At 42.7% G+C, this 23,788-nt stretch overlaps 1 protein-coding gene across 6 annotated transcripts in view; it reads right to left on the bottom strand.

The window, feature by feature from the left end:
* Positions 1-17,910: 17,910 nt before the first annotated feature.
* The window catches only part of c1qtnf3 (C1q and TNF related 3), a 42,474-nt gene continuing 36,596 nt past the window's right edge, over positions 17,911-23,788 (bottom strand). For all 6 annotated transcript variants that reach the window (XM_033032620.1, XM_033032602.1, XM_033032611.1 and 3 more), the window contains exon 6: positions 17,911-18,615. In XM_033032620.1, coding sequence (XP_032888511.1) covers positions 18,456-18,615 — 160 coding nt within the window. In that variant the 3' untranslated portion in view covers positions 17,911-18,455. The remainder of the gene's footprint in view (positions 18,616-23,788) is intronic.

Raw genomic sequence — 23,788 nt, 5'->3', positions numbered from 1 at the left:
AATGGGAAAAAAACATTGTGTAAGGTTGCACCTATCGACTGTACTTTTAAAAGTAATGTAACTCAGATTCAGATTAGTTTGCTGTTATATACATCTGAGGGCAATGTCGTATGAAAGCTAGCTTCTACACAAATGGAGACACAAGGAACATCAGATGCTGGAATCTTGCATAAAACACAGAATGTTGGAATAACTCAGAAGGTCAGGTAGCATTTATGAAAGGAATATGTAGGAAGGAACTGCCGATGCTGGTTTAACCTGAAGAAGAGTCTCGACTCAAAACGTCACCTATGCCTGAGTTACTCCAGCATTTTGTGTCTATCTATGGAAGGAATAGAAAGGTGAGGTTTCAGGTTGGGAGCCTTCTTTAGACTTCATGAATGGACTGCACTTACCGCCGTCTCACACATGAGACAATGTTGCCTACACATGTTGCACATTATTTCAGACCTATGCACTCTCTGCATTAGTACGTAAATATACAGTGTAGTTGAAAGAAAAATTGCACCTCTTTACTGATATTTTAAAAGTATTGTCACTGAGATTCAGATTAGTTTATTGTCATATACACCAGGGTTCAATGACATTCCTAGTTGACATGAAGATCACAGTGGAAATAATAAATACCAGAACTACACAATAAATACAATGATGAAAGGAAGAACAACAGGATGGTCCAAATACAGTAGTGCAAACTTTAGTACAAACACACATTCTAACGTACTTTAACAGAATAATCAAAGGAGGCAGAGTTAAAAGTAGCAGTACATGGCAGCAATATCGGGAAGGGACTATGCAGGAAGATTGTTCCCGATGTTGGGGAAGTCCAGGACAAGGGGTCACAGCTTAAGGATAGAGGGGAAACCCTTTAGAACCGAGATGAGAAAAACATTTTTCACGCAGAGAGTGGTGAATCTCTGGAACTCTCTGCCACAGAAGGTAGTTGAGGCCAGTTCATTGGCTATATTTAAGAGGGAGTTAGATGTGGCCCTTGTGGCTAGAGGGATCAGGGGGTATGGAGAGAAGGCAGGTACGGGATACTGAGTTGGATGATCAGCCATGATCATATTGAATGGCGGTGCAGGCTCGAAGGGCTGAATAGCCTACTCCTGCACCTATTTTCTATGTCTATGTCTATGAAAGAAGTGATGGGTATATGAGAATGATAGCTTGGGGGAAGAAGCTGTTCCCAAGTCTGAACTCTGGGTGTTCAAGCTGCTCTATCTTCTCCCAGGAGGTAGACAAGAGAAAAGGGAAAGGCCAGCATGGCTGGCATCCTTTACAATACTTACAGCCTTCCTGATGCAATGCACCATGATGATGGAATGGGTGGAAGGAAATGCCAAACCCTGTGATGGACAGGACTGTGGTTGCTACCCCCCTGCTTCCTTATGTCAACAACCAGCTCTTTTGTCTTGCGGATGTTAAGGGCTAGGTTGTTGTCCTAACGCCATGATACAAGGTTGTCGTGCACTCCATCTCACTGTTGTTGTTGTTGTTGTTGTTCCAACAACAGTGGAATTACAGGCAAACTTAGCGACCAAACCTATCAACAGGATCTAGTTTGCACTGTCATATGACTTGGTCACATAGTCATAGGTGTATAGGGAGCAGAGCAAGGAATGAACACACAACCCTGTAGTGCACCACGTTGAGGATCAGGATGCAGGAAGTGTTATGACCAATTCTAACCAACTGAGGTTTGCAAGTCAAAAGGTCTGAAAGCCAGATGGAGGCCTCTGGACCAAGAGTCAGGTGTTTAGAGATAAGCTTATTCAGTACTGTGGTGTTTAAGGCTGACTTGTAGTCAGTGAATAGCATCCTGCCTACCTTCGATTTTTCCAGCCTCTGCAGTTCTTTCTTAAGCATCCTGACAGATGTGTTCTTATTTTCAAAGTAATCCAGAGTTGAATGCAGTGCAAGAGAGTTGTAATGCATGACCTTCATTAGCTTGTTTTTCTGCATGCAAATTGGAAGAGTGGCTAGATGGTCTAAGAGTGCCTAGAAGACGAGTGCAGATGCGGGCCAATAACAATCGTTTACAACACTTTATTATGGCTAATGCACAAGACGTATTCTTATTTTGTGGATTGCTGAAAAAGCATTGATGCTGATGTTTTAAGCTGATGATTTTAGTGGAGAATCGATTTGGAAGAAGGTGCGCCTGAATATTTTGTAAGCATTATTGATTAACTCAAACCCCAAAGTAGAAACAGAACATTGGAAGTGCCTAGCAGATCAGTCAGTAACTGTGGGGAGAAAATAAAAGTTTACATTTTGAATCATAAGATCGAAAGATCATATGACATTGGGGCAGAATTGGGCCAATTGAGCCAATCGAGTCTGCTCCGCCATTCAATTGTGGCTGATCTATATTTCCCTCTCAACCCCATTCTCCTGCCTTCTCCACGTAACGTTTGACACCCTTACGAATCTGTCAATCTCCACTTTAAAATACCCAATGACTTGGCCTCCACCGTCATCTGTGAATTCCACAGAGTTCCCACCCTTCGGCTAAATAAATTCCTCCCCATTGCCATTCTTTTATCCTGAGGCTGTGTCCTCTGGTCCGACACTCTCCCACTACTGGAAGCATTCTCTCCACAACCACGCTATCTAGGCCTTCCATGAGGAGAGGGGTCAGAAAAAAAAAGTTATATTAATTCAGCGCAAGTACTATCTTTGGTTTTTTTTTTGCAAATGAATTGCAAACAATATAATCCTCTGTGCAATCACATTACTCATCTAGAAAGTCTATTTTTCTTCTGAACACACCTGAGGATTTAAGTGACCCAATTAACATTTTTAATTTAACATGGAACTGCATTCAGCAACTTCAAAACAAAAGCTTTTCACGGTATCTCGGTACGCGTGACAATAATAAACTAGACTTTAGACTTTTCGACATTAGAGATACAGCATGGAAACAGGCCCTTCGGCCCACCGGGTCTGCACTGACCAGCAATCACCCCCATACACTAGCATTATCCTACCTACTTGGGACAATTTACTGAAGCCAATTAACCTACAAACCCGTATGTTTTTGGAGTATGGGAGGAAATGGAACACCAAGAGGAAACCCATGTGCTCACAGGGAGAATGAACAAACTTCATTCAGACAACACCCATAGTCAGGATCGAACCCAGGTCTCTGGCACTGTAAGGCAGCAACTGTGCCGCTTGCTTAGTTATAAACTAAACCAACAATTAAACTTTCCAAAAAGTTATTATTTCTGTCTATACTGTGTGCAGTTCTGGTCACAATGCTATAGGAAGGATGTGATTAAGCTAGAGAGGCTGGGGACATAATTCATAAGGATATTGCTGGATTAGAGGACTTTTAATGGTTCAATGGTACTTTATTGTCACATGTACTGAGGGACAGTGAAATTAGATTTGCCATACAGTCATACAAAAAAAAGCAACAAGATACATAACTACATAAAGATTAAACATAGACTTAAACAGCCACCACAGCGGCATGTGAGAATCCCCAGGGCATACAGCATAAGTGGAGACCCGCAGCCATCTGTTCAATGTCTGGGCAACACACACGCTCCTTCACCGTGATGTGACCAGAGTTGTACCGACCGCTGTCACTCTCTCTGAGTCCCTGTCTGCCCGATCAGTCAGAAAGCCGTCCACACTCGCACTAGACTCTGGGATGTCCTCATGACGCGATGTCCCCACAAACACTGGGATCACGGCACTCACGACACTCCCTCCGAGTCCTCACCAGTGCAGGCAGCACGTCCATCTTGATTTTTCGGCAACCTCACATTCCCCACTGTGATGGAAGACAAATAACTTATACCTTCTTTCCTCCTTTTCTCCCGCGGTCGGGGCGATTGAAGCTCCCGCAGTTGGCGATCGAACGGGGCGATCGAGGCTTACGCGGTTGGAGCTCCCGAAGTCGATTCCTAACAAAGGGACCGCCAGCTTCACGATGCAGTGCGGACGGAGGTGCAACACGGAAAAAGTCGCATCTCCGTCGAGGGAAGAGATTAAACAAAGGTTCCCCCCACCCCCACATAATACAAAAACTAAAGATACACCAAAACATATATCAGATACACCAGACCACATCTGGAGAATTGTGTACAGTTTTGGTCTCCTAATTTGAGGCAGGACATCCTTGTGATTGAGGCAGTGCAGCGTAGGTTCACGAGATTGACCCCTGGGATGGCGGGACGGTCATATGAGGAAAGATTGAAAATACTAGGCTTGTATTCACTGGAGTTTGGAAGGATGAGGGGGATTCTTATAGAAACATATAAAATTATAAAAGGACTATACAAGCTAGGTGCAGGAAAAATGTTTCCAATGTTGGGCGAGTCCAGAACCAGGGGCCACATTCTTAGAATAAAGGGGAGGTCATTTAAGACTGAGGTGAGAAACAACTTTTTCACCCAGAGAGTTGTGAATTTGTGGAATTCCCTGTCACAGAGGGCAGTGGAGGCCAAATCACTGGATGGATTTAAGAGAGAGTTAGATAGAGCTCTCGGGGCTAGTGGAATTAAGGGATATGGGGAGAAGGCAGGCACGGGTTATTGATTGGGGACGATCAGCCATGATCACAATGAATGGAAGTGCTGGCTCGAAGGGCCGAATGGCCTCCTCCTGCACCTATTTTCTATGTTTCTATGTTTCTACATTGCCCCGACAGTCCTCAGCATAACGACTGCCAGAGACAATTAAAAACACAGTTAAATATAATTCAACTAAGAACATTCCAAATAATTTTCCAAGCAAAACCATTGAGTCCATTCAAAGAAATGGGATCACATTATTTCAGCCAGCCTTCTCTCATGTAAATCCGAGGGAGAGGATGCAAAGTGATTCCATCGCCTTGGCTCAGAACTTTCATGCTCAGGGAATGCTGCAGCAGAACTCACTTCTGACCTGCGAGTTGTAATTCAGGGGCATGAATGTCAGCAACAACGTTGTTTTAGAAGGACAATTGTTTAATAAGCAGTATGATCTGGCCATAAGATCTCGGAGCTGAATATGGCCATTCGGCCCTTCAAGTCTACTCCGCTATTAAATCGTGGCTGATCTCTCTTTTCCTTTCAACCCTGTTCTCCTGCCTTTTCTCCATAAACAACAAGATGTAATTATGCAAAATGAATAAAATAATTTATGTAAAATGAAGAAAAGACATGTCCCAAAGGTTTAGAATTCAACTCTTTGGTCCATGGTTGGATCAAGGTTGCAATGCACCTGTTAAAGCCAAAACTGAACATTCATGTGTGGGTGACTCAGGGTTTTTTGATTGCACAGTTGCATCACTGAGTTGGCAGATAAGACAGATTGGATTTATCATCTTTTAATGAGCTGAATTGCCTGGCAATATTCTCCTTGGCTAGTTAGATGCCAGTTTGTAATTGTAATACAATCAGAACTCTTGTTTGGAATCTACATGATCTCATTGCAAGCTATATCTTTGAAACTACTTTTTGAACTTAGGTTTATTTTTAGGTTTTAAGTTTATTATTGTCACATATATGAGGTACAGTGAAAAGCTTCGCTTTGCATGCTATTCAATCAAATCAGATAATATTATACATCATTACAATCAGGTCAAAATCAAGTACAATAGGTAGAGCAAAGGGAAAGATACAGAGTGCAGAATATAGTTCTCAGCATTGTAACATACGAGCTGCAGTGATGAAAGTCCGATGTCCACAATGAGGTGAATCGAAAAGTACGCTATCTATGGAAGGACTTTCCAGATGCCTGATAAAAGAGGAGAAGAAAATGTTCCTGAATCTGGTGGTGTATGTTTTCAAGCTTCTGTTCATTCTGCTGGGCGAGAATCCAAAGAAGAGACAAAGCATGTCAAATGAACGGTAGTAGTGTTGCCACCATGCTTAAAAAGTTTAAGTCCATGACAGCCCTCATCTTGATCAACATTATATGATTTATTTGCAAAATGCGATCTAAGCTTCTTTTCTGATTTTTTTTTAATGAAATCTATGCTGATTATTCTCCCAAGCTTGACTAAATATGATGTCAAGGACAATTTAGGACAATGTTTCCGATATTGGGGGAGTCCAGAACCAGGTACAACAGCTGAAGAATAAGGGGTAAGCCATTTAGAACGGAGATGAGGAAATACCTTTTCACACAGAGAGTTGTGAATCTGTGGAATTCTCTGCCTCAGAGGGCAGTGGAGGCCAGTTCTCTGGATACTTTCAAAGGAGAGTTAGATAGGGCTCTTAAAGATAGTGGAATCAGGGGATATGGGGAGAAAGCAGGAATGGGGTACTGATTGTGGATGGTCAGCTATGATCACATTGAATGCCGGTGCTGGCTCGAAGGGCCGAATGGCCTACTCCTGCATGTATTGCCTATTGTCTATTGTCTATTGACAATTGGTGTAATTACACTCTTTGACGATCCCGAAACAATGCTTCATTGTTTTTTATGATTATGCTGAAGCTTCCACCAAGTATACTCCTGAACTCAGCATTACAGAATTGGTTCAAACCAGCTTCTCAACAAGGTAACCCACCACCATCAAGACATCTGGTCTTAGACTCTCCCACCAGTGGAAACATCCTTTCCACATCCACTCTATCTATGCCTTTCATTATTCTGTAAGTTTCAATGAGGTCCCCCCTCAACTTTCTAAACTCCAGCGTGTACAGGCCAAGTGCCGGCAAGTGCTCATCATATGCTAACCCATTCCTGGGATCATTCTCGCAAACCTCCTCTGGACCCTCTCCAGAGCCAGCACATCCTTCCTCAGATATCCCAATTTGCTCGCAGTACTCCAAATGCAGCCTGACCAGCGCCTTATAGAGCCTCAGCATTATATCTCTGTTTTTGTATGCCAGTATTGTATTTATATTTTGATATAAATGCTAGCATTGAATTTGCCTTCCATACTGCCGAGCTGGCTGGTGAGAGACAAGGAACAGGGAGAGCTTTGAGATTGTGGATGGGAACTGTACAGCATTGAAAGTGGGTGGTCAAGGGATACTAACTGGAATATCAGCGGGTGCAGGGGGTTGTGGGAATCAGGAGTCGGGATAACATAGGGAGTGTATGGGCTGGGACAGTAGGGGTTTGGGGAGAGGATGTGGCAGAGCACCCAGGACTGACAGGTACAGTAGGCCTGAGGGTGTAATGGAAGTGCTGAGGGATACTAAAGCCATGGTCTCTTATTGGATCTGGTTATATACACAGTCACAGAGCACAAAAACAAGCCCTTCAGCCCAACTTCCCCATGCCAACTATGATGCCGTATCTCCACCAGTCCCACCTGCCTCCATTTGGCTCACATCCCTCTCAACTTTTACTATTCGTGTACTTGTCCAACTGTCTTTTAAATGTTGTTATAGCACCTGCCTCAACTACCGAATCTGGCAGCTCATTGCATATTCCCACCATCATCTGTGTGAAAAAGGTGTTCCTCAGTTTCCTATTAAATATTTCCCCTCTCACCTTAAACCCACGATTCCTCTACTCTAGGTAGCAGACTGTGCATTTATCCAGAGTTGTTTTACCCAGAGACAGGGAATGAAGGTTATTCCAGCAGCATGGTATTTGCAGAAGGCTAACCTTGATTACATTGGTTCCGATCACTTTAAGCCTCTATTCCCATCTGGACCTCACAGGAATGTATCAAAATGCATCAATACACGTATAACAATACACATAATACAATTCCAAGGTGCACTAATAAGAAAGTGCAACTTGCTGTGATGAAATTACCCACTCCATTTTGCCAGGTTCTTGATTAGTACGGGTGTCAAGGGTTATGTGGAGAAGGCGGGTGAATGGGGTTAGGAGGGAGAGATACATCAGCCATGATTGAATGGCGGAGTAGACTTGATGGGCCGAATTTCAAACAGAGAGTTGTGAGTCTGTGGGCTTCTCTGCCTCAGAGGGCGGTGGAGGCCGGTTCTCTGGATACTTTCAAGAGAGAGCTAGATAGGGCTCTTAAAGATAGCGGATTCAGGGGATATGGGGAAAAGGCAGGAACGGGGTACTGATTGGGGATGCTCAGCCATGATCACATTGAATGGCGGTGCTGCCTCGAAGGGCCGAATGTCCTACTCCTGCACCTATTGTCTATTGTCTATTGAAAGGCCTAATTCTGCTCCTATCACATGACCTCATGAAGGTAAAACTGAATAAAACAATTCAGTTTTACAATTATGAAATAATGGATCGGCTGGGTATGAAGAAAGTATGGATCCACTAGGATTATATTTACCGGAATTTAGAAGGATGAGAAGAGATCTTATCGAAACATATAACATTCTTAAGGGATTGGACATGCTCGATGCAGGAAAAATGTTCCCAATGTTGGCGGAGTCCAGAACCAGGGGTCACAGTGTGAATATAAGGGGTAGGCCATTTAGGACTGAGATGAGGAAAAACTTTTTCACCCAGAGAGTTGTGAATCTGTAGAATTCTCTTCCACAGAAGGCAGTGGAGGCCAATTCACTGGATGTTTTCAAGAGAGAGTTAGATATACCTCTTAGGGCTAACGGAATCAAGGGATATGGGGAGAAAGCAGGAATGGGCTACTGATTTTGGATGATCACCATGATCATGTTGAATTGCGATGCTGGTTTGAAGGGCCAAATGGCCTACTCCTGCACCTATTTTCTAGTAACCTTATTCTGACATTATTCAGACACGTTGTCCCAGCCATGCAAACTGTCAAAGATTGTCCAAAGCGAGGATTTTACTGCCAAATCCTCCAATAGATTCCAATATGCAGTTATCATAACTGCCAAGCCACTTTGATATTCCAGCCATCTATCATGTTCTAATGCCTCAGGGTGTTTACAAGTATCAATAAATCTGGGCACCTTTTGAAATTTGGAGGAAGAGTAAAGGGCCTGTCCCACTTGCATGCGATTGCATGCGTCTGGCGCAACCAAACGTGGCCGCTTGAGGCGTACGGGCCGCGCGGGGCCGGTCCCACTTCCAAGCGCGGAGGGTATGGAGTTGTGCGGGGCTGGTCCCGACATCGCGCGCGGCTCTGAAAATCCCGCACTGTCCGAAAATTCCGCGCGCCAACGGCCTGTCGGCCCGCCCAGCGTGCCGTTGTGTGATGACGTCACCGCCCGACGCCGTGCAACGGCCAAATTCAGTCGGCCTGCCTCCTGCCCAGCTGAATGTCCTCAAACAAGAGGACATGACTTCAGAATTAAGGGACAGAAGTTTAGGGGTAACATGAGGGGGAACTTCTTTACTCAGAGAGTGGTAGCGGTGTGGAATGAGCTTCCAGTGGAAGTGGTGGCGGCAGGTTCGTTGGTATCATTTAAGAATAAATTGGATAGGCATATGGATGAGAAGGGAATGGAGGGTTATGGTATGAGTGCAGGCAGGTGGGACTAAGGGAAAAAAATTGTTCGGCGCGGACTTGTAGGGCCGAGATGGCCTGTTTCCGTGCTGTAATTGTTATATGGTTATATGGTTAATGGTAAGTATGATGCAAATTACGTCACGCGCGAACTTAGCGCGTACTTACCGCGGACTATGCGCGTACTTACCGTGAACTTAGCGCGCACTCCGCTTCCGTTTTGGTCGCGCCAAATGCATGCAGTCGCATGCAAGTGGGACATGCCCTTAAGCAATTGGGGGAAAAGCCTCTATCGTCGTGAGTAGTCGCCCAAAGAGTCATACCTTTTTCTGGTCACCGCTGGATTTTCAACATGTTGAAATATTTCGGCGACCTGCTGCGACTATTGCAGGTGCCGGCAGTCACCGAAAAGATTGTGTAAGTGAGACAGGCCCTTTAGACTAAGGAAGTTCAGCACGTCTCCAATTACTCTTCCCAACACCCACAGATACACTGTGGAAAGCATCCTATCAGAGTGCATGGCAGCTTGGTTCGGCAACAACTTTGCCAAAGACTACAAGAATTGTGGAGAGGGGTTTCAGCCCGAAACGTTGCCTATTTCCTTCGCTCCATAGATGCTGCCGCACCCGCTGAGTTTCTCCAGCACTTTTGTCTACCTAAGAAATTGTGGAGAGTTGTGGATGTTGCCCACTCCATCACATACACCAGCCTCCCCTCCAGCGACAACATCAACACTTCATGCTGCCTTGGAAAAGCAGCCAACATAGACAAGGACATTTTACACTTTAGTGATTCTCTCTTCTCTCCTGTACTGTTGAACAGGAGAAAGCATGCACTACCAGATTCAAGAAAAGTTTTTTCCCCACTGTTATCGGACTATTGAATCATCCTCCCATAAGCTAGGGTGTTATCCTGATCTTCCAACCTACCTCATTGTGGACTTGGACTTTTGCACTGTAATAGTAATGCTATAATTCTGTAACACCAGGTCGATCGGTCACTAGGTCAAATAATGAAAAGCACCATTGAATCATTGAATCAGTTAGCCTAAGTTACCCCATAGTCTGGGTTAATAATAAAATAAAATAGAGGAGTTAATGGACACGAGTGAGAGAAATGTTTCCTGTGGTACATTTCTCTATGTAAGAACAGGGGAGTGAACTAATAGGGTTGCTTCCCTGCCTACTGACAAAAATCCAATGGGCCAAGCAACCTCCTATTGTGTCATCTTACAAATAAGAAGATAAGATAATCCTACCGAAGTCCAGACATTCATTCTGCTTGATGGCATAGCTTTACAGTTCATATGTAGGGTCATGGATATGGATGATGTACTGAGTCACATTGACCCAGGCTCCTCCCAAATAGTATTTTGGAGAATTGGAAGAATCTCAAGTAATTAATCAAAGGGGTGACCTGATCTTAGCCCAACTTTAGTGAATCTATTACTTCCTCGATGAATTACATGTCATGTTTATTCAAAGGCACATCTAGCACAGATATTGTAGGAGAGAATATTCAAGCGAGTTTGCTTAAGTAATATGGTTACAATGCTAACGACTGAATTTAATTGTGAATCAAAGAAATCTTTTTCATGGCACGCAGTATCAGGATCAGCACCTGCTTTATAAGACTTGGGATGGATGCAAAAAGCCGGAGTAACTCAAAGGGACAGGCAGCATCCTTGGAGAGAAGGAATGGGTGATGTTTCAACCCTTGGCATACATAATGAAAACTCATGAAGATAATGAAATAATATAGAATCAGATCACATCTTCGGAGTTGCTAGCAGTTCAATTCAGGTTTTACAAATTTTCTTGGCATTTTACTTGATTATATCGTGCTTCCTTTCATTAAATAAGAATCATGCTCATCAGTCAGTAAGTTCAGACGAATAAATAAATGTGACGAAGGAGAATGGACTCTCAGAAAGCTTTGTTATGCCGTTTTAAGCTTCAATCAAAGTGCAATTTCCTTTTAAATTTATAATATTTCAACTATTTAATTGAAAAAAATCTACAATGCAGCAGATTTGGTCACTCCTATCCAACGGCATGTGCAAGTGCTGCTGCCTTCACAGAGTGAGCTCCATCATTAAGGTTCAGAATGCAACCTTGGTTCAGAGGGCGGCACAGTGGTGAGCCATTGCCTCATAGCGCCAGGGTCCCCGGTTCGATCTTGACCTTGGGTGCTATCAGTGTGGAGTTTGCACATTCTCCTCATGACCTGCGTGGGTTTTCTCCGAGATCGTGCAGGTTTGTAGGTTAATCACCCCAAGTGTGTAAGGAGTGGATGCCAAAGTGGGATAGCATAGAACAAGTGTGAACGGGTGATCGGTTGTCGGTGTGGACTCGGTGGGCTGAATGGCCTGTTTCCATGCTGTATCTCGAAACTAAACTAAACCAAACTAATGTCTTTGTGGAATTAACAAACACCATGCAACTATACTGCTCACTCTGACATGGAACTAACACATTACAATTATCAGCATATGGAGCCCATTTAGACGAAGGAATTAAATGTAAATGAAATCTTCAAATTTGCGGATGACACAAAGCTGGGTGTCAGTGTGAACTGCGAAAAGGATGCTATGAGGCTGCAGGGTGATTTGGATAGGTTGGGTGAGCGGGCAGATGCATGGCAGATGCAGTATAATGTGGATAAATGTGAGGTTATCAACTTTGGTGGCATGAACAAGAAGTGTCAGATTAGGAAAAGTGGAGGTGCAATGAGACCTGGGTGTCCTTGTACATCAGTCACTAAACGTAAGCATGCAGGTACAGCAGACAGTGAAGAAAGCAAATGGCATGTTGGCCTTCATAGCGAGAGGATTTGAGTTTAGGAACAAGGAGAAGAAGGGTTCTCTCCAGAAATGCTGCCTGTTCCGCTGAGTTATTCCTACTTTTTGTGTCTACCTGCAGTTGTACAGGGCCCTGGTGAGACCGCACCTGGAGTATTGTGTGCAGTTTTGGCCTCCTAATTTGAGGAAGGACATTCTCGCTATTGAGGGAATGCAGCGGTTAATTCCCAGGACTGACGTATGATGAAAGAATGGATCGACTGGGCTTATATTCACTGGAATTTAGAAGGATGAGAGGAAATCTTATAGAAACATACAAAATTCTTAAGGGATTGGACAGGCTAGATGCAGGAAGAATGTTCCCTAAGTTGGGGATGTCCAGAACCAGGGGTCATAGTTTAAGAATAAGGGGTAGGTCATTTAGGACTGAGATGAGGAAAATCCTTTTCACCCAGAGACTTATGAATCTATGGAATTCTCTGCCATGGATGCCAATTCACTGGATGTATTCAAAAGAGAGTTAGATATAGCTCTTAGGGCTACGGAATCAAGGGATATGGGGAAAAGCAGGAACAGGGTACTGATTCTGGATGGTCAGCCATGATCATATTGAATGGCGGTGCTGGCTCGAAGGGTCGAATGGCCTACTCCTATGCCTACTTTCTATGTTTTTATGTTTCTATTAGTGAAAACTACAGATGAGGCCAATAAGCCTACAAATGAATGAATGAAAACTTTATTGTCATTCAGATATACACCTAGACACAGTGCACCTTGAACGAAATTTCGTTGCATTTGACTCTCCAAATCAGGTAATAGTAAAAGTAAAAGTGCTAGGTGCGTCCATAAAAATGCCTCATGTGCATGGTTCTGTAAAATAAATATATATTAAAAGTTTTTTTAAAAGTGTCGATATTTAAAAAGTTCTAGCCTCGGTTTTGTTGATTGTTCAGTAATCTTATGGCCTGGGGGATGAAGCTGTTGCAGAACCTGGTTGTCCCGCTCTTCATGCTGCGGTACCTCCTCCCAGAGTTAAGCAGTATAAACAGTCCAAATTGTGGGTGTGTGGGGGCTCTGGTAATGCCCTTAGCCTTTAGCAGATAAGACTACAAAGCCATAGGAAGTTCAGCATGTCCCCAGGAAATTGCAGTTGTGGACGCAGCCCAATCTATCACGCCAACCAACCTCCATTGACTCCGTCTACACTTCATGCTTCTTCACCAAAGGCACCAACATAATCAAGGACCGGTCTCACACCGATCACTCCCCCTTCTCCCATCAAGCAAGAGGTACAGAAATACCTCCACATTCAGGGATATCTTCTTTCCAGTTGTTATCAGGCAACTGAACCATCTAAACGTCCCACATTGCCGCATTGGAGACCTTTGAAGTATCTTTATTCAGACTTTATTGGAGACACGTGAATTATACAGACACCTAAATCATCTGCAGAAGGCACTTTAAGTCACTGGAGATAACTCTGAGATAATGCTGTCTCTGCAAAATCCTCCAAATTAATTGAAAGGACAAAATGAAGCAATCTCAGTGTCCTTTCCCGGGCCAGTATATCAGGCATGGAGGCCCAAGTTACTTGACATCATCCATGTTGTGTAGGCCACATTATTTACACACCTGACACCAGACGTCAGAAAGGAGCACTGCTTTACAAGCTTCACCATGAGAAATGATGATCAGGTGGAGAGAAGAGAAGTTTCAAGGAAGTGCTCAAAGCAGCATCAATGAGTATAAGGTAGACACATAAAGCTGGAGTAACTCAGCGGGACAGGCAGCATCTCTGGAGAGAAGGAACGGTTGAAGTTTCGGGTCGAGACCCTACTTCAGACTGATGTCAGCGGAGTGTGCGGGACAGAGATAGAAGGTAGTTGGAAGCAGTATGATTGGTGGGAGAATGGGGAAGAGAGAGGGAAAGCAAGGGCTATTTGAAGTTAGAGAAGTCAATGTTCATACCACTGGGGTGTAAACTACCCAAGCGAAATATGAGGTGCTGTTCCTCAAATTGCACTGGGCCTCAGTCTGAAAATGGAGGAGGCCAAGAACAGAAAGGTCAGATTGGGAATGGGAGAGGAGTTAAAGTGCTGAGCAATTGGGAGATCAGATATGCTAAGATGGACTGAGCAGAGATGTTCAGCGAAATGATCGCCGAGCCTGCGCTTGGTCTCGCCAATGTACAGGAGTTGTCACATGGAACAGCGGATACAGTAGATGAGGTTGGAGGAGGTGCAAGTGAACCTCTGCCTCACCTGGAAAGATTGTCGGGGTCCTTGGATGGAGTCGAGGGGGGAGTTAAAGGGACATGAGTTGCATCTCCTGCAGTTGCGGGGAAAGTACCTGGGGAGGGGGTGGTTTGGGTGGGAAGGGACGAGTTGACCAGGGATTTGCGGAGGGAACGGTCTCTGTGGAAAGCAGAAAGGGGTGGAGATGGGAAGAGATGGCCAGTAGTGGGATCCCGTTGGAGGTGGCGAAAATGTTGGAGGATTATATGCTTTATGCGACAGCTGATTGGGTGGAAGGTGAGGACAAGGGGGACTCTGTCCTTGTACAAATGGAGGGAGGGGGAGCAAGAGTGCAGCTGTGGGATATCGAGGTGATCCTAGTGAGAGCTTCATCAATAAATATAACATCCGCATTGACTCCTGAGAATCTCTGGCCCTTAACCTCTTAAAGTTGGGAAGAAGCATTTGGAATGATATTGAGAACATTGGGATGATAGATGGAAAGAGCTCTTAAAATACCCAGCCCTGCCCCTCCACCTTATCACCAATATGAAAGGAGCACTAGTTATAGTCATAGAGCTGGAAGCTTGGAAATAGACCCTTCAGCTCAACATGTCCATGTTAGCATTCTGGGTTAGTCCCATTGGCCTATATCCTTCTAAACCCTTCCTATCCATATATCTGTCCACGTGTCATTGAAAGTCAGATTTTTATCACTTCTATATCTTTCTCTGGCAGCTTACTCTAAATACAGGCTACTCTCTGAGTGAAAATGTTGCCAATGAGACCCCCCTTAAATCTCTACCCTCTCACCTTAAGCCTGTGCCCTCTAGTCTTAGAATCCTGAACGTTCATTTTATCCATGCCCCTCGTAATTTTGTATACTTCAATAAGGTTACCCCTCAGCCTCCAACGCTCCAAATAAAAAGCCCCAACCTACCTGGCCTCTCCCTACAACTGGAAGCCACAAGTCCCGGTAATATCCTGGTGAATCGTTTCTGCACACTTTCAATTTAATGATATCCTTCCTTCTGTTTGGTGACCAGAACCACGCAGAGTACGTCAAGTGTGGTCTCACCATGATCTCCCAACTTCCTTTAGCTAGTACTATTGGCAATGAAAGCAAGCATGCCAAAAACAGTCTTCACCACATTGTCCACCTAAATCAACGTTATTTAACTGATTGACCAATCTACAATCCAACATGAGGAAGATGAGGAGAAGGATGAAGAAGACAATAATAATTCTCTACGTGCCAAAAATATCCACAGTACAACATCCAGAGTTAATGAAGAGCACATTTTAAATGCAAGATTTTCATTTCCCTGTATTATAATTTTATGCTTTCAGTTGCCAGTAAGTGAAGAAAGATTTGCATTTATAAAGTCTTTCATTATGCTGAAATGCCTGAAAATGCTTTGAATCCTACAAAATTTGAAGATTGGTCATTGCTGCAAAATGCTGCAACTAATTTGCATGTAACAGGATTCCACTCTGATTAAAAGGACATCTGTTTTATTATAATTGGTTACAAGATTAATAGCCAAGATGTTGAGAGAAACTTTCTGTGCTTCTTTGAAAATGCTTGTCTGCTTGCCCCTGAGGACAATCAAGGTCTCAATTTAGTAACTTAGAAACATAGGAACGTAGAAAAATAGGTGTAGGAGTAGGCCATTCGGCCATTTGAGTCAGCACCGGCATTCAATATGATCATGGCTGATCATCTAAAATCAGTAACCCTTTTCTGCTTTTTCCCCATATCCCTTGATTCCTTTAGCCCTAAGATTTAAATCTAACTCTCTCTTGAAAACATCCAGTGAATTGGCCTCCACTGCCTTCTGTGGCAGAGAATTCCACAGATTCACAACACTCTGGGTGATAACGTTTTCCTTCATCTCAGTCCCAAATGGCCTTCCCCTTATTCTTAAACTGCCACTCCTGGTTCTGGACTCCCTCAACATCAGGAACATGTTTCCTACATCTAGCCTGTCCAATCCTTTCAGAATGTTATATCTTTCTATAAGATCCCCTCCCATCCTCCTAAACCCCAGTGAATACAAGCCCAGTCGACGCAGTCCAAAAGGAATGAGCTCTAACACTGGAGCACCCTCAGTACTGCACTGGACTGCCAGTTTAGTACCAGGTCCCTGAAACAATCCTCAATATGGTGTAGCATATTGAGCACATTTATTTAGCAAATTTTGAAAGATTTGTGTACAAAATTTAACAAAAGTGAAATGCAAATAAATCCTAATTTGAAAAAAATTGGCATGTATTATTTATAAGGCAACTGTGCAAAACAACGTTTTCAGCAGGACAGTCGCAATCTGTATTTATTCCACGTATATATTATCATAAGCGTGCATGAGTTTCCACTCAAGATTCTTCACAGTACATAGTTGATATTAACTTGTTGAAATCAGCATTGAAAAGATAATAATTATTCAAAGTGGGTTCACTTAATTTACTAATCCCCTTCGCTTTTATTGGTGCCTACCTTTTGGCAGCTAGACCTTTGACTGGTTCAGGTGGTAGCCTTTTTAATGTACAATTTCATTGTCATATGTCATCTACTCTCTGAAACTACAAATCATTCTGTTCATCACACAGCTTTATTTAAACAAGGTCTTCACCTCATAAAGGCCTCTAGTGCACAGTTTCAGCCTTGGAACATCTCTGCCCTAGACCACAAGAAATCACAGAGAATTGTAGATGTAACCCAGTCCATCACCCAGACTAGACTTCCCACCATTTACACCATTTACACCACTTACACCACGCTGCCTCAGAAAAGCAACCAACAGAATCAAAGACATCCCACCCTGGTCATTCATTCTTCTCCCTATTCCTGCCCGGCAGAAAGTACTGTAGCTTAAAAGTGCACACCACCAAACTCAGGAACAGTTTCTTCTCTGTTACCAGGCTTCTGAACAGTCCTTCCACAAGCTAACGTGCTATCCGATTCACTTCTGCCCCATCGTGGACATTGGGCTTTGTTTGTGGAGCTGATGCACTACAATGCTGAAAACTATATTCTGCACTCAGTACCTTTCCCTTCTCTTCAGCTATCGTGCTTCCCTTTACTCCATCCATTTGACTTGGTTGTATTTATATCTGATCTTTTTAATGTGCAATTTCAGATTATTTATCACCTACTCTCTGAAACTGGGCACATAATTCTGCTCATCACATCTCACAACCTTGTTTAAACAAGGTTCATTTTCATTGTACCTCAGTACAGGTGACAATAATAAACCTAAACTTTCTCAGATGCTCAGCTTCTCCTCAAAGAGGGTGAAATGTACAGCTTCAATAATTAATATCTGAGCAGAATGGAAATATTCCTGGAATAATAAAACCATTCTCTTTGCCTGATGGGCATAAACACAATATGCAATAAAATACATTAAAACCTGGCTGATCCTTTGTGTTAAACCATCTATATAAACTGAAAACTATATTTCAGATACAAGTCTGACAGGGTAAATGGTTCAAGGTTATCAGACTATAACATCACTAGAGCATACACGAACATCAAAGAAAAAACAGAATATAAGTAAATAACTTTATTTTTTTAAATTGTGTCTCAATAGAAGATAAAGAATATAACAAAGGAATGAGAATGATAGTAACATAACTCATAATTAATCAAAACCCAATGGCATCTTGTATATAGATTTATTTGCTACCACTGTACAATTCCTATCATAAAAGATGCAAAAATCAATCGACACTGGAATGCCACCAGTATGTGTACTTATCACATGTTAATTAAACTGCATTATAATGCTTCAGTTCTTCTTTTAATGTTGCCCCTGAAATAATCCATGTTCTCTACATATCTTGGTATGCAGTAGTTAAATGGACAAATGCTATTTGTCCTTACTTAAAATTTCTACATAGAGTACATTTTATTCATGCCATGTTTTAATAATCTGTCATTATTAATTCAGGTATGTCTTATTCGGGATGAAATATTGTAGCTCCCAACTCTCAATTTTTTTTTTAGAGACTGCACAATATTAGACGTGTTTCTGGACATACCCAACTTGTAACCATGTTTTACAATAGTGACACTCTTGTTTATTGTTGGTTGCTAGGTACTCTCAAAGAGGAGGAAACCAGAAAACGTGCAGTATCTTTGGTGGTCTCCATGCAGGGCTCCATTCCCCATCCGCAGCCACACTTCATCTCCTGTATCAAGCTTAACAACTCCACTGTTCCCTGCTGTATCATGTTTTCCTTTCGATTCAGAACTAAAAGGTGAAAAACAATATGTCAATTATATTATAATTTACTTTACAAGGCCACCACATCAACTATACCATCTGTTCAAATGGGAAAACCATTCAAATAATGCTGATTAAAAGTATTTGCTTGCCGCGAGTGGCTGAAGCTCCGGTGGGCTGCAGGTCTGGCTCACCCACCGCGGATCCAGAGAAGCCGACTGGAGCGGGTCCCAAGGCTCATCTCTTGCTCGCCTTGAAGACTGGGAATTGGAACGTGGAGAGAGTCTGAAACAGAGGGCGGATAAGAGAGATGGACTAGAAGGGTCGAGATGGCCTGTTTCCGTGCTGTAATTGTTATATGATTATATGGTTATATGGAGATGGCCTCCTGGCAAAGCGAGCGCGGGGAGAAGGCCTCCCGGCGAGCCTCAACCATAACTCAACTGCAGGCATGGCTCACCCACCGCAGAACCTTGAACCGGAGAGGAGGAAGAGGGACTCAATGATGACAGCAGAACCTGAACTAAAGGCCCGGTAAGAACCGGAAGGGGGGGAGGGTAAGGAAGGATCACCCCAGGACAAGGGCTGAAGAGGGCCATGCAAGGAGAGGGACAATGGTTGGCGGGTTTACTGGAATTGAGGCGATGGCAGGAAAGGGCCTTTGTGGCCAGCTGCAGCTGGGATTGTAAAATGGCGCCAAAAATGCTGCCTCTTGCAAATAGACTCAGTGCGATACTCTCTACATTCTGTACTAACTGGTGATGGTGCTTTTGTATGGTACTCTTGCTGACCTATATGCAAAGAAAGTATTTCACTGTACCTTGGCACACCTGATAATAAAGAAATCATTCAACCATGGATTGGCTTGTAAATAGAAAGGCATAGTTGGATTAGTTATATCAAAATTAGTAGATTATTTTCCATGTCAAAGTTTGTGGGAGATAAAGCAAATTAAAGGGAAGTTTGTACCTGTGTCTTGGAAAATGTACCATGCACACAATAATGTATTCAAGGAGTTTGGAACTGTAACCGAGGCTAGTTTTTAATGGTGGAAGAATTTTGTGGGCAAAAGGTTACAATGTAAGAAAGAAATAATATAACATTTCACAGTATCCTTCATGACTGCCTAATATACTTTCCCACCTTTACTGGATGTAAAGTAGGAAGTGTAACAAGCACATTTCATGTTTCTGCATATGGAAAGGTGAAAATGACTAATTAATTAGCTCGTGTGACGTTGGTTGGGGCATAAAATTCACCAGGATATGAGGGGGATTTCAAATACTCACAAAGAAGGACATAGAACACAGCACAGGAACAGGCTCCCTCACCCATAATGTCTGTGTCAAACATAACGCCAAATTAAAAAATGTTTCTTCTGTCAGCACATGATCCACATCCCTTCATTCCCCGCATCTCCAGGTGCCTATCTAAATGCCTCTAAAATGCCACCATTGTATCTACCTCCACCACAACCCAGGCAGCACTTTCCAGCAGCCCACCATTCTCTGTGTAAAAAATACTTGCCCCGGACATCTCCTTTAAGATTTGAACTTCACTTTGAATATAATGGTAATGCAGCTTTAACATTCATCTGAAAGAGGACCCAATGACAGTAAATTCACCAGCACAGAATGCCATCATTATTGCACCGGAAAGTCAGCTTGGTTATTATGCTTACGTTGCGAGCTGACATTCCATCGAGCAGGAAGAACACTGCATGGGTGAAGCAAGATGTCAGACTAAATGAGGGGAGCACAGAAAGGCACTCAAGAATGCAATGCTAACAGTAAAAATCCATAACCATGGAAAGGCTTTCTGGAATTAGCAGAGCAAAGTTGTGTTTTTCCCTGTTTCTCCTTGGTTCATGCAATTCCAAGCGGCAACTTTTCTGGCAGCTGCTAAACCAGCCTTGTGTGGCCAGTAACTGGAACAGATACAAACTGCTGGAGTAACTCAGCGGGTCAGACAGCATCTCTGGAGAAAAGGATCTTTTTCTCCAGATTTGCTGTCTGACCCACTGAGTTACTCCAGCTTTTTGCGTCCATCTTTGTTTTAAACCAGCATCCGCAGTTCCTTCCTACACAGTATCTGGAATAACTCTATTCAAGGATCACAGACTGTAAGAGCATCAGTAAAACAGTGACATTCATAACATTGTAGGGCACAAAATGGACAGAGAAAAAATATATTTGGGATTTTAAATCTAGAGAGAAATCAACCTTATTTGCTGAAAAAAGAAGCTTTAGTACTTCTCAAATTATGGCAAAACTAATAATCAAGAGTGCCAGGCTTTAAGGGAATTTAAAATTAGTGCATTGGAAAAGATTACTTCATTCCTTCTACAGTGCCAGAACTCCTCAAACCACCATGGGATTTTTTCTCGTTACTTAGTATTTTAGTCATCTTTAATTATTTTACATTGTATTAGTTTGCAGTTACTGCTTCTGTATTGGATTTTTTAAATTTAATTTACATCCAAACATCAATTAAAAAAAAGGCATATGGGTGCACATTTAGTTGAAATTATATTGATATAATATGGAACATGAAATGATTCTCAATACATTTTAAGGTTCAATTACACAGGAAAGTGGATAAGACAATCTGAAGTTCAGAAAATGTACCTACATTTATATTTTATTAAATCACCATTGAAAGAGAAGGAATATGTTTTGAATGATGAACAAAGACAATTTTGATATCACATTGAGAGCCTGCCTATTATGCAGATTGCTCCTATGTAAGAACTCTCTGAGATTTTTTGGGAACCTTAATTAAAGGCTTTCTCTTAAATTGGTATTTTTGTAATGCAATTTGATATAATTATATGGCAAAATCGAATCAAATTAATAATTAGTGGTATTAGCATTGAGCTTTGTTTATAGCCCCATTGTCATGTACAATTAACATGAACAATGCCATGTATGCATTTGTTTTGTTAAAACCAATAATTAGTTTAAGACGTTTATATTTCTTCTGACATGTCACAGAAGCTGAATAATAAATGTTATGCGCTACATTTAATAAACCAGCTAAGAGTTCTGGCCTCTTGTAACTATACTTGAGTGCTTCAGTTCCATTGTTCATCAGAAACAGATCTGAAACTCAATAGCATCAAAGAATACCTAACCCACATGTTGATTCTGTGGGTGAATTTTAAGCACTGCTGGCGAGTTTGAACAGTTATGCACATGCAGTATTAACTTGGGCAGCACGGTGGCGCAGCTGCAGAGTTGCTGCCTTACAGCGCCAAGGCCCAGGTTTGACCCCGACTACGGGTGCTGTCTGTACGGAGTTTGTATGTTCTTCCCGTGGCCTGCGTGGGTTTTCTCCGGGTGCTCCAGTTTCCTCCCACAATTGGCTTTGGCAAAAATTGTAAATTGTCCCTAATGTGTATAGGATAGTGCTAGTGTATGGGAATCGCTGGTCAGCGCGAACTCGGTGGACCGAAGGGTCTGTCTCCACAATTTATCTCTAAACTAAATTAAACTAAAAAAAAATTCAAGAAATTGATATTTTTAATACTGACCACAAGCATTCCCCAATGTCAAAGAATGATCCTAATATGGCAAAATATTCCATTGCTAAGCTATATGCAAAGGTTGAGGGCATACGATGAATGATGCTTGAAATGGAATAAACATACATAACATTTAAGCAGAAAGCTTTGAACACTTTCTATTCGTACAAGAACATTAAATATGATGACAAATGAGAAGCAGCTTGCTTCTTTTGATTTCAATTCCTTATTGGCTTTCTGTTTACTTTTGATCTGCCATCTAAAGAGAGATCTTTAGATGCAACACTATCATGTGTATCTTGTGAACCTTATTTAGATTGGCATTATTCTGCACAGATATGGACAGTCACCCAAAGAGACCTGCAAGAAGGATCACAACATTATGTAAGTCATGCATGGGAATTAAGGATGGAGCACATTTTTTGCAAATATCAAAGAGAGATTAATATTAAAAAAGAAAAGTTTGTTTTCAAAACCCTATTTGAAAAAAAACCTTGAAATGTGTTTCAAAGATGACAAGAATCTGGGTATCCACCTGCTGTCAGTGATTTTTAGCTTGCTTATCAAATCATTGTCATCTGATAACTTTTATCAAGTTTGGTAGATTATTAAATTCCCTTTTTCTTAAGTGTGTTTTATCACAGATCACGCAACTGACTTACAACAAACTTATGTACACTGTAGATTTCGATATTGTGGAATTGACTGTCATAGATAGAAAATAGTACATTGTAATGGCAATGCTAATTGTAATGGTAAACTGATGTTGACAATGCTTTCTATATATTATGTCCCTTTACTTCTGTTGATCCATGAATTTTTTCTGCAGTATTTACAATAACAACATCAAACAGAATACTGAATTGGTAAAAGATAGAATGAAAGACACTTCACGGGGAAATGAAATTTTAATGAGTTTTTAAACTCAAAGAAACCAGTGAACATATACACAAGGAAAAACAACCTAACGTGTTGCTTGTTCGGAATAGCTTAGCCTTCCCCAATGCAGAATTGTATATATAAATGTACATTGAAATGCAGTGACCATTTCCTCTGTATAATAAAGATGCTCTTACTGCCAAGCTTTCGTCATTTTCTTCCAATATAGTGATTCACATTGTGTGTTGAGTTCAAATTATCATCAGGGTGGTGAATCTGTAGAATTCTTTGGGGGGGGGAAGTGGGGTGGGAGGGGAGGGGGGAGGGGGTGTGTGTGTGTGTGTGTGGAGGGGGGGGATAAGAGGAGGGGAGGGGTTGGTGTGGTGGGAGGGAGTGTGTGGGGGAGGGTGTGTGGGTGGGAGGGATGTGGGACGGAGGGGTGTGGGAGGGAGGGGTGTGGGAGGGGTCGTAGGAGGGATGTAGGAGGGGGGGAGGGGGTGTGTTGGCAGGGGGCGTGTGGGGGGGAGGGGGTGTGTGTGGAAGGGATGGGGGGTGTGTGTGGGTGGGGGAGGGTGTGGGCGGGGAGAGGTGTGTGTGGGCAGGGGGGTTTTGAGGTGGGAGGGGTGGTGTGGGCGAGGGGGGAAGGGGGAGAGAGCTTGAAGAAAAGAACCATGGGGAGAGGGACGTATCATGGGGAGGGGGTCAGGAGCCAGCGAGGGGGAGCGGAGAGGAAGGGGCTGGAGATGGTGGTGTGATGGGGACTCACAGCGGGCGCTGGTCGCTGGTTGTTCTCCTCTG

Source organism: Amblyraja radiata, chromosome 1 (assembly GCF_010909765.2).
Source record: "Amblyraja radiata isolate CabotCenter1 chromosome 1, sAmbRad1.1.pri, whole genome shotgun sequence".
Lineage (NCBI taxonomy): Eukaryota > Metazoa > Chordata > Chondrichthyes > Rajiformes > Rajidae > Amblyraja > Amblyraja radiata.
Note: the sequence above shows the minus strand (reverse complement) of the source record. Positions and strands in the feature narration are given on the sequence as shown.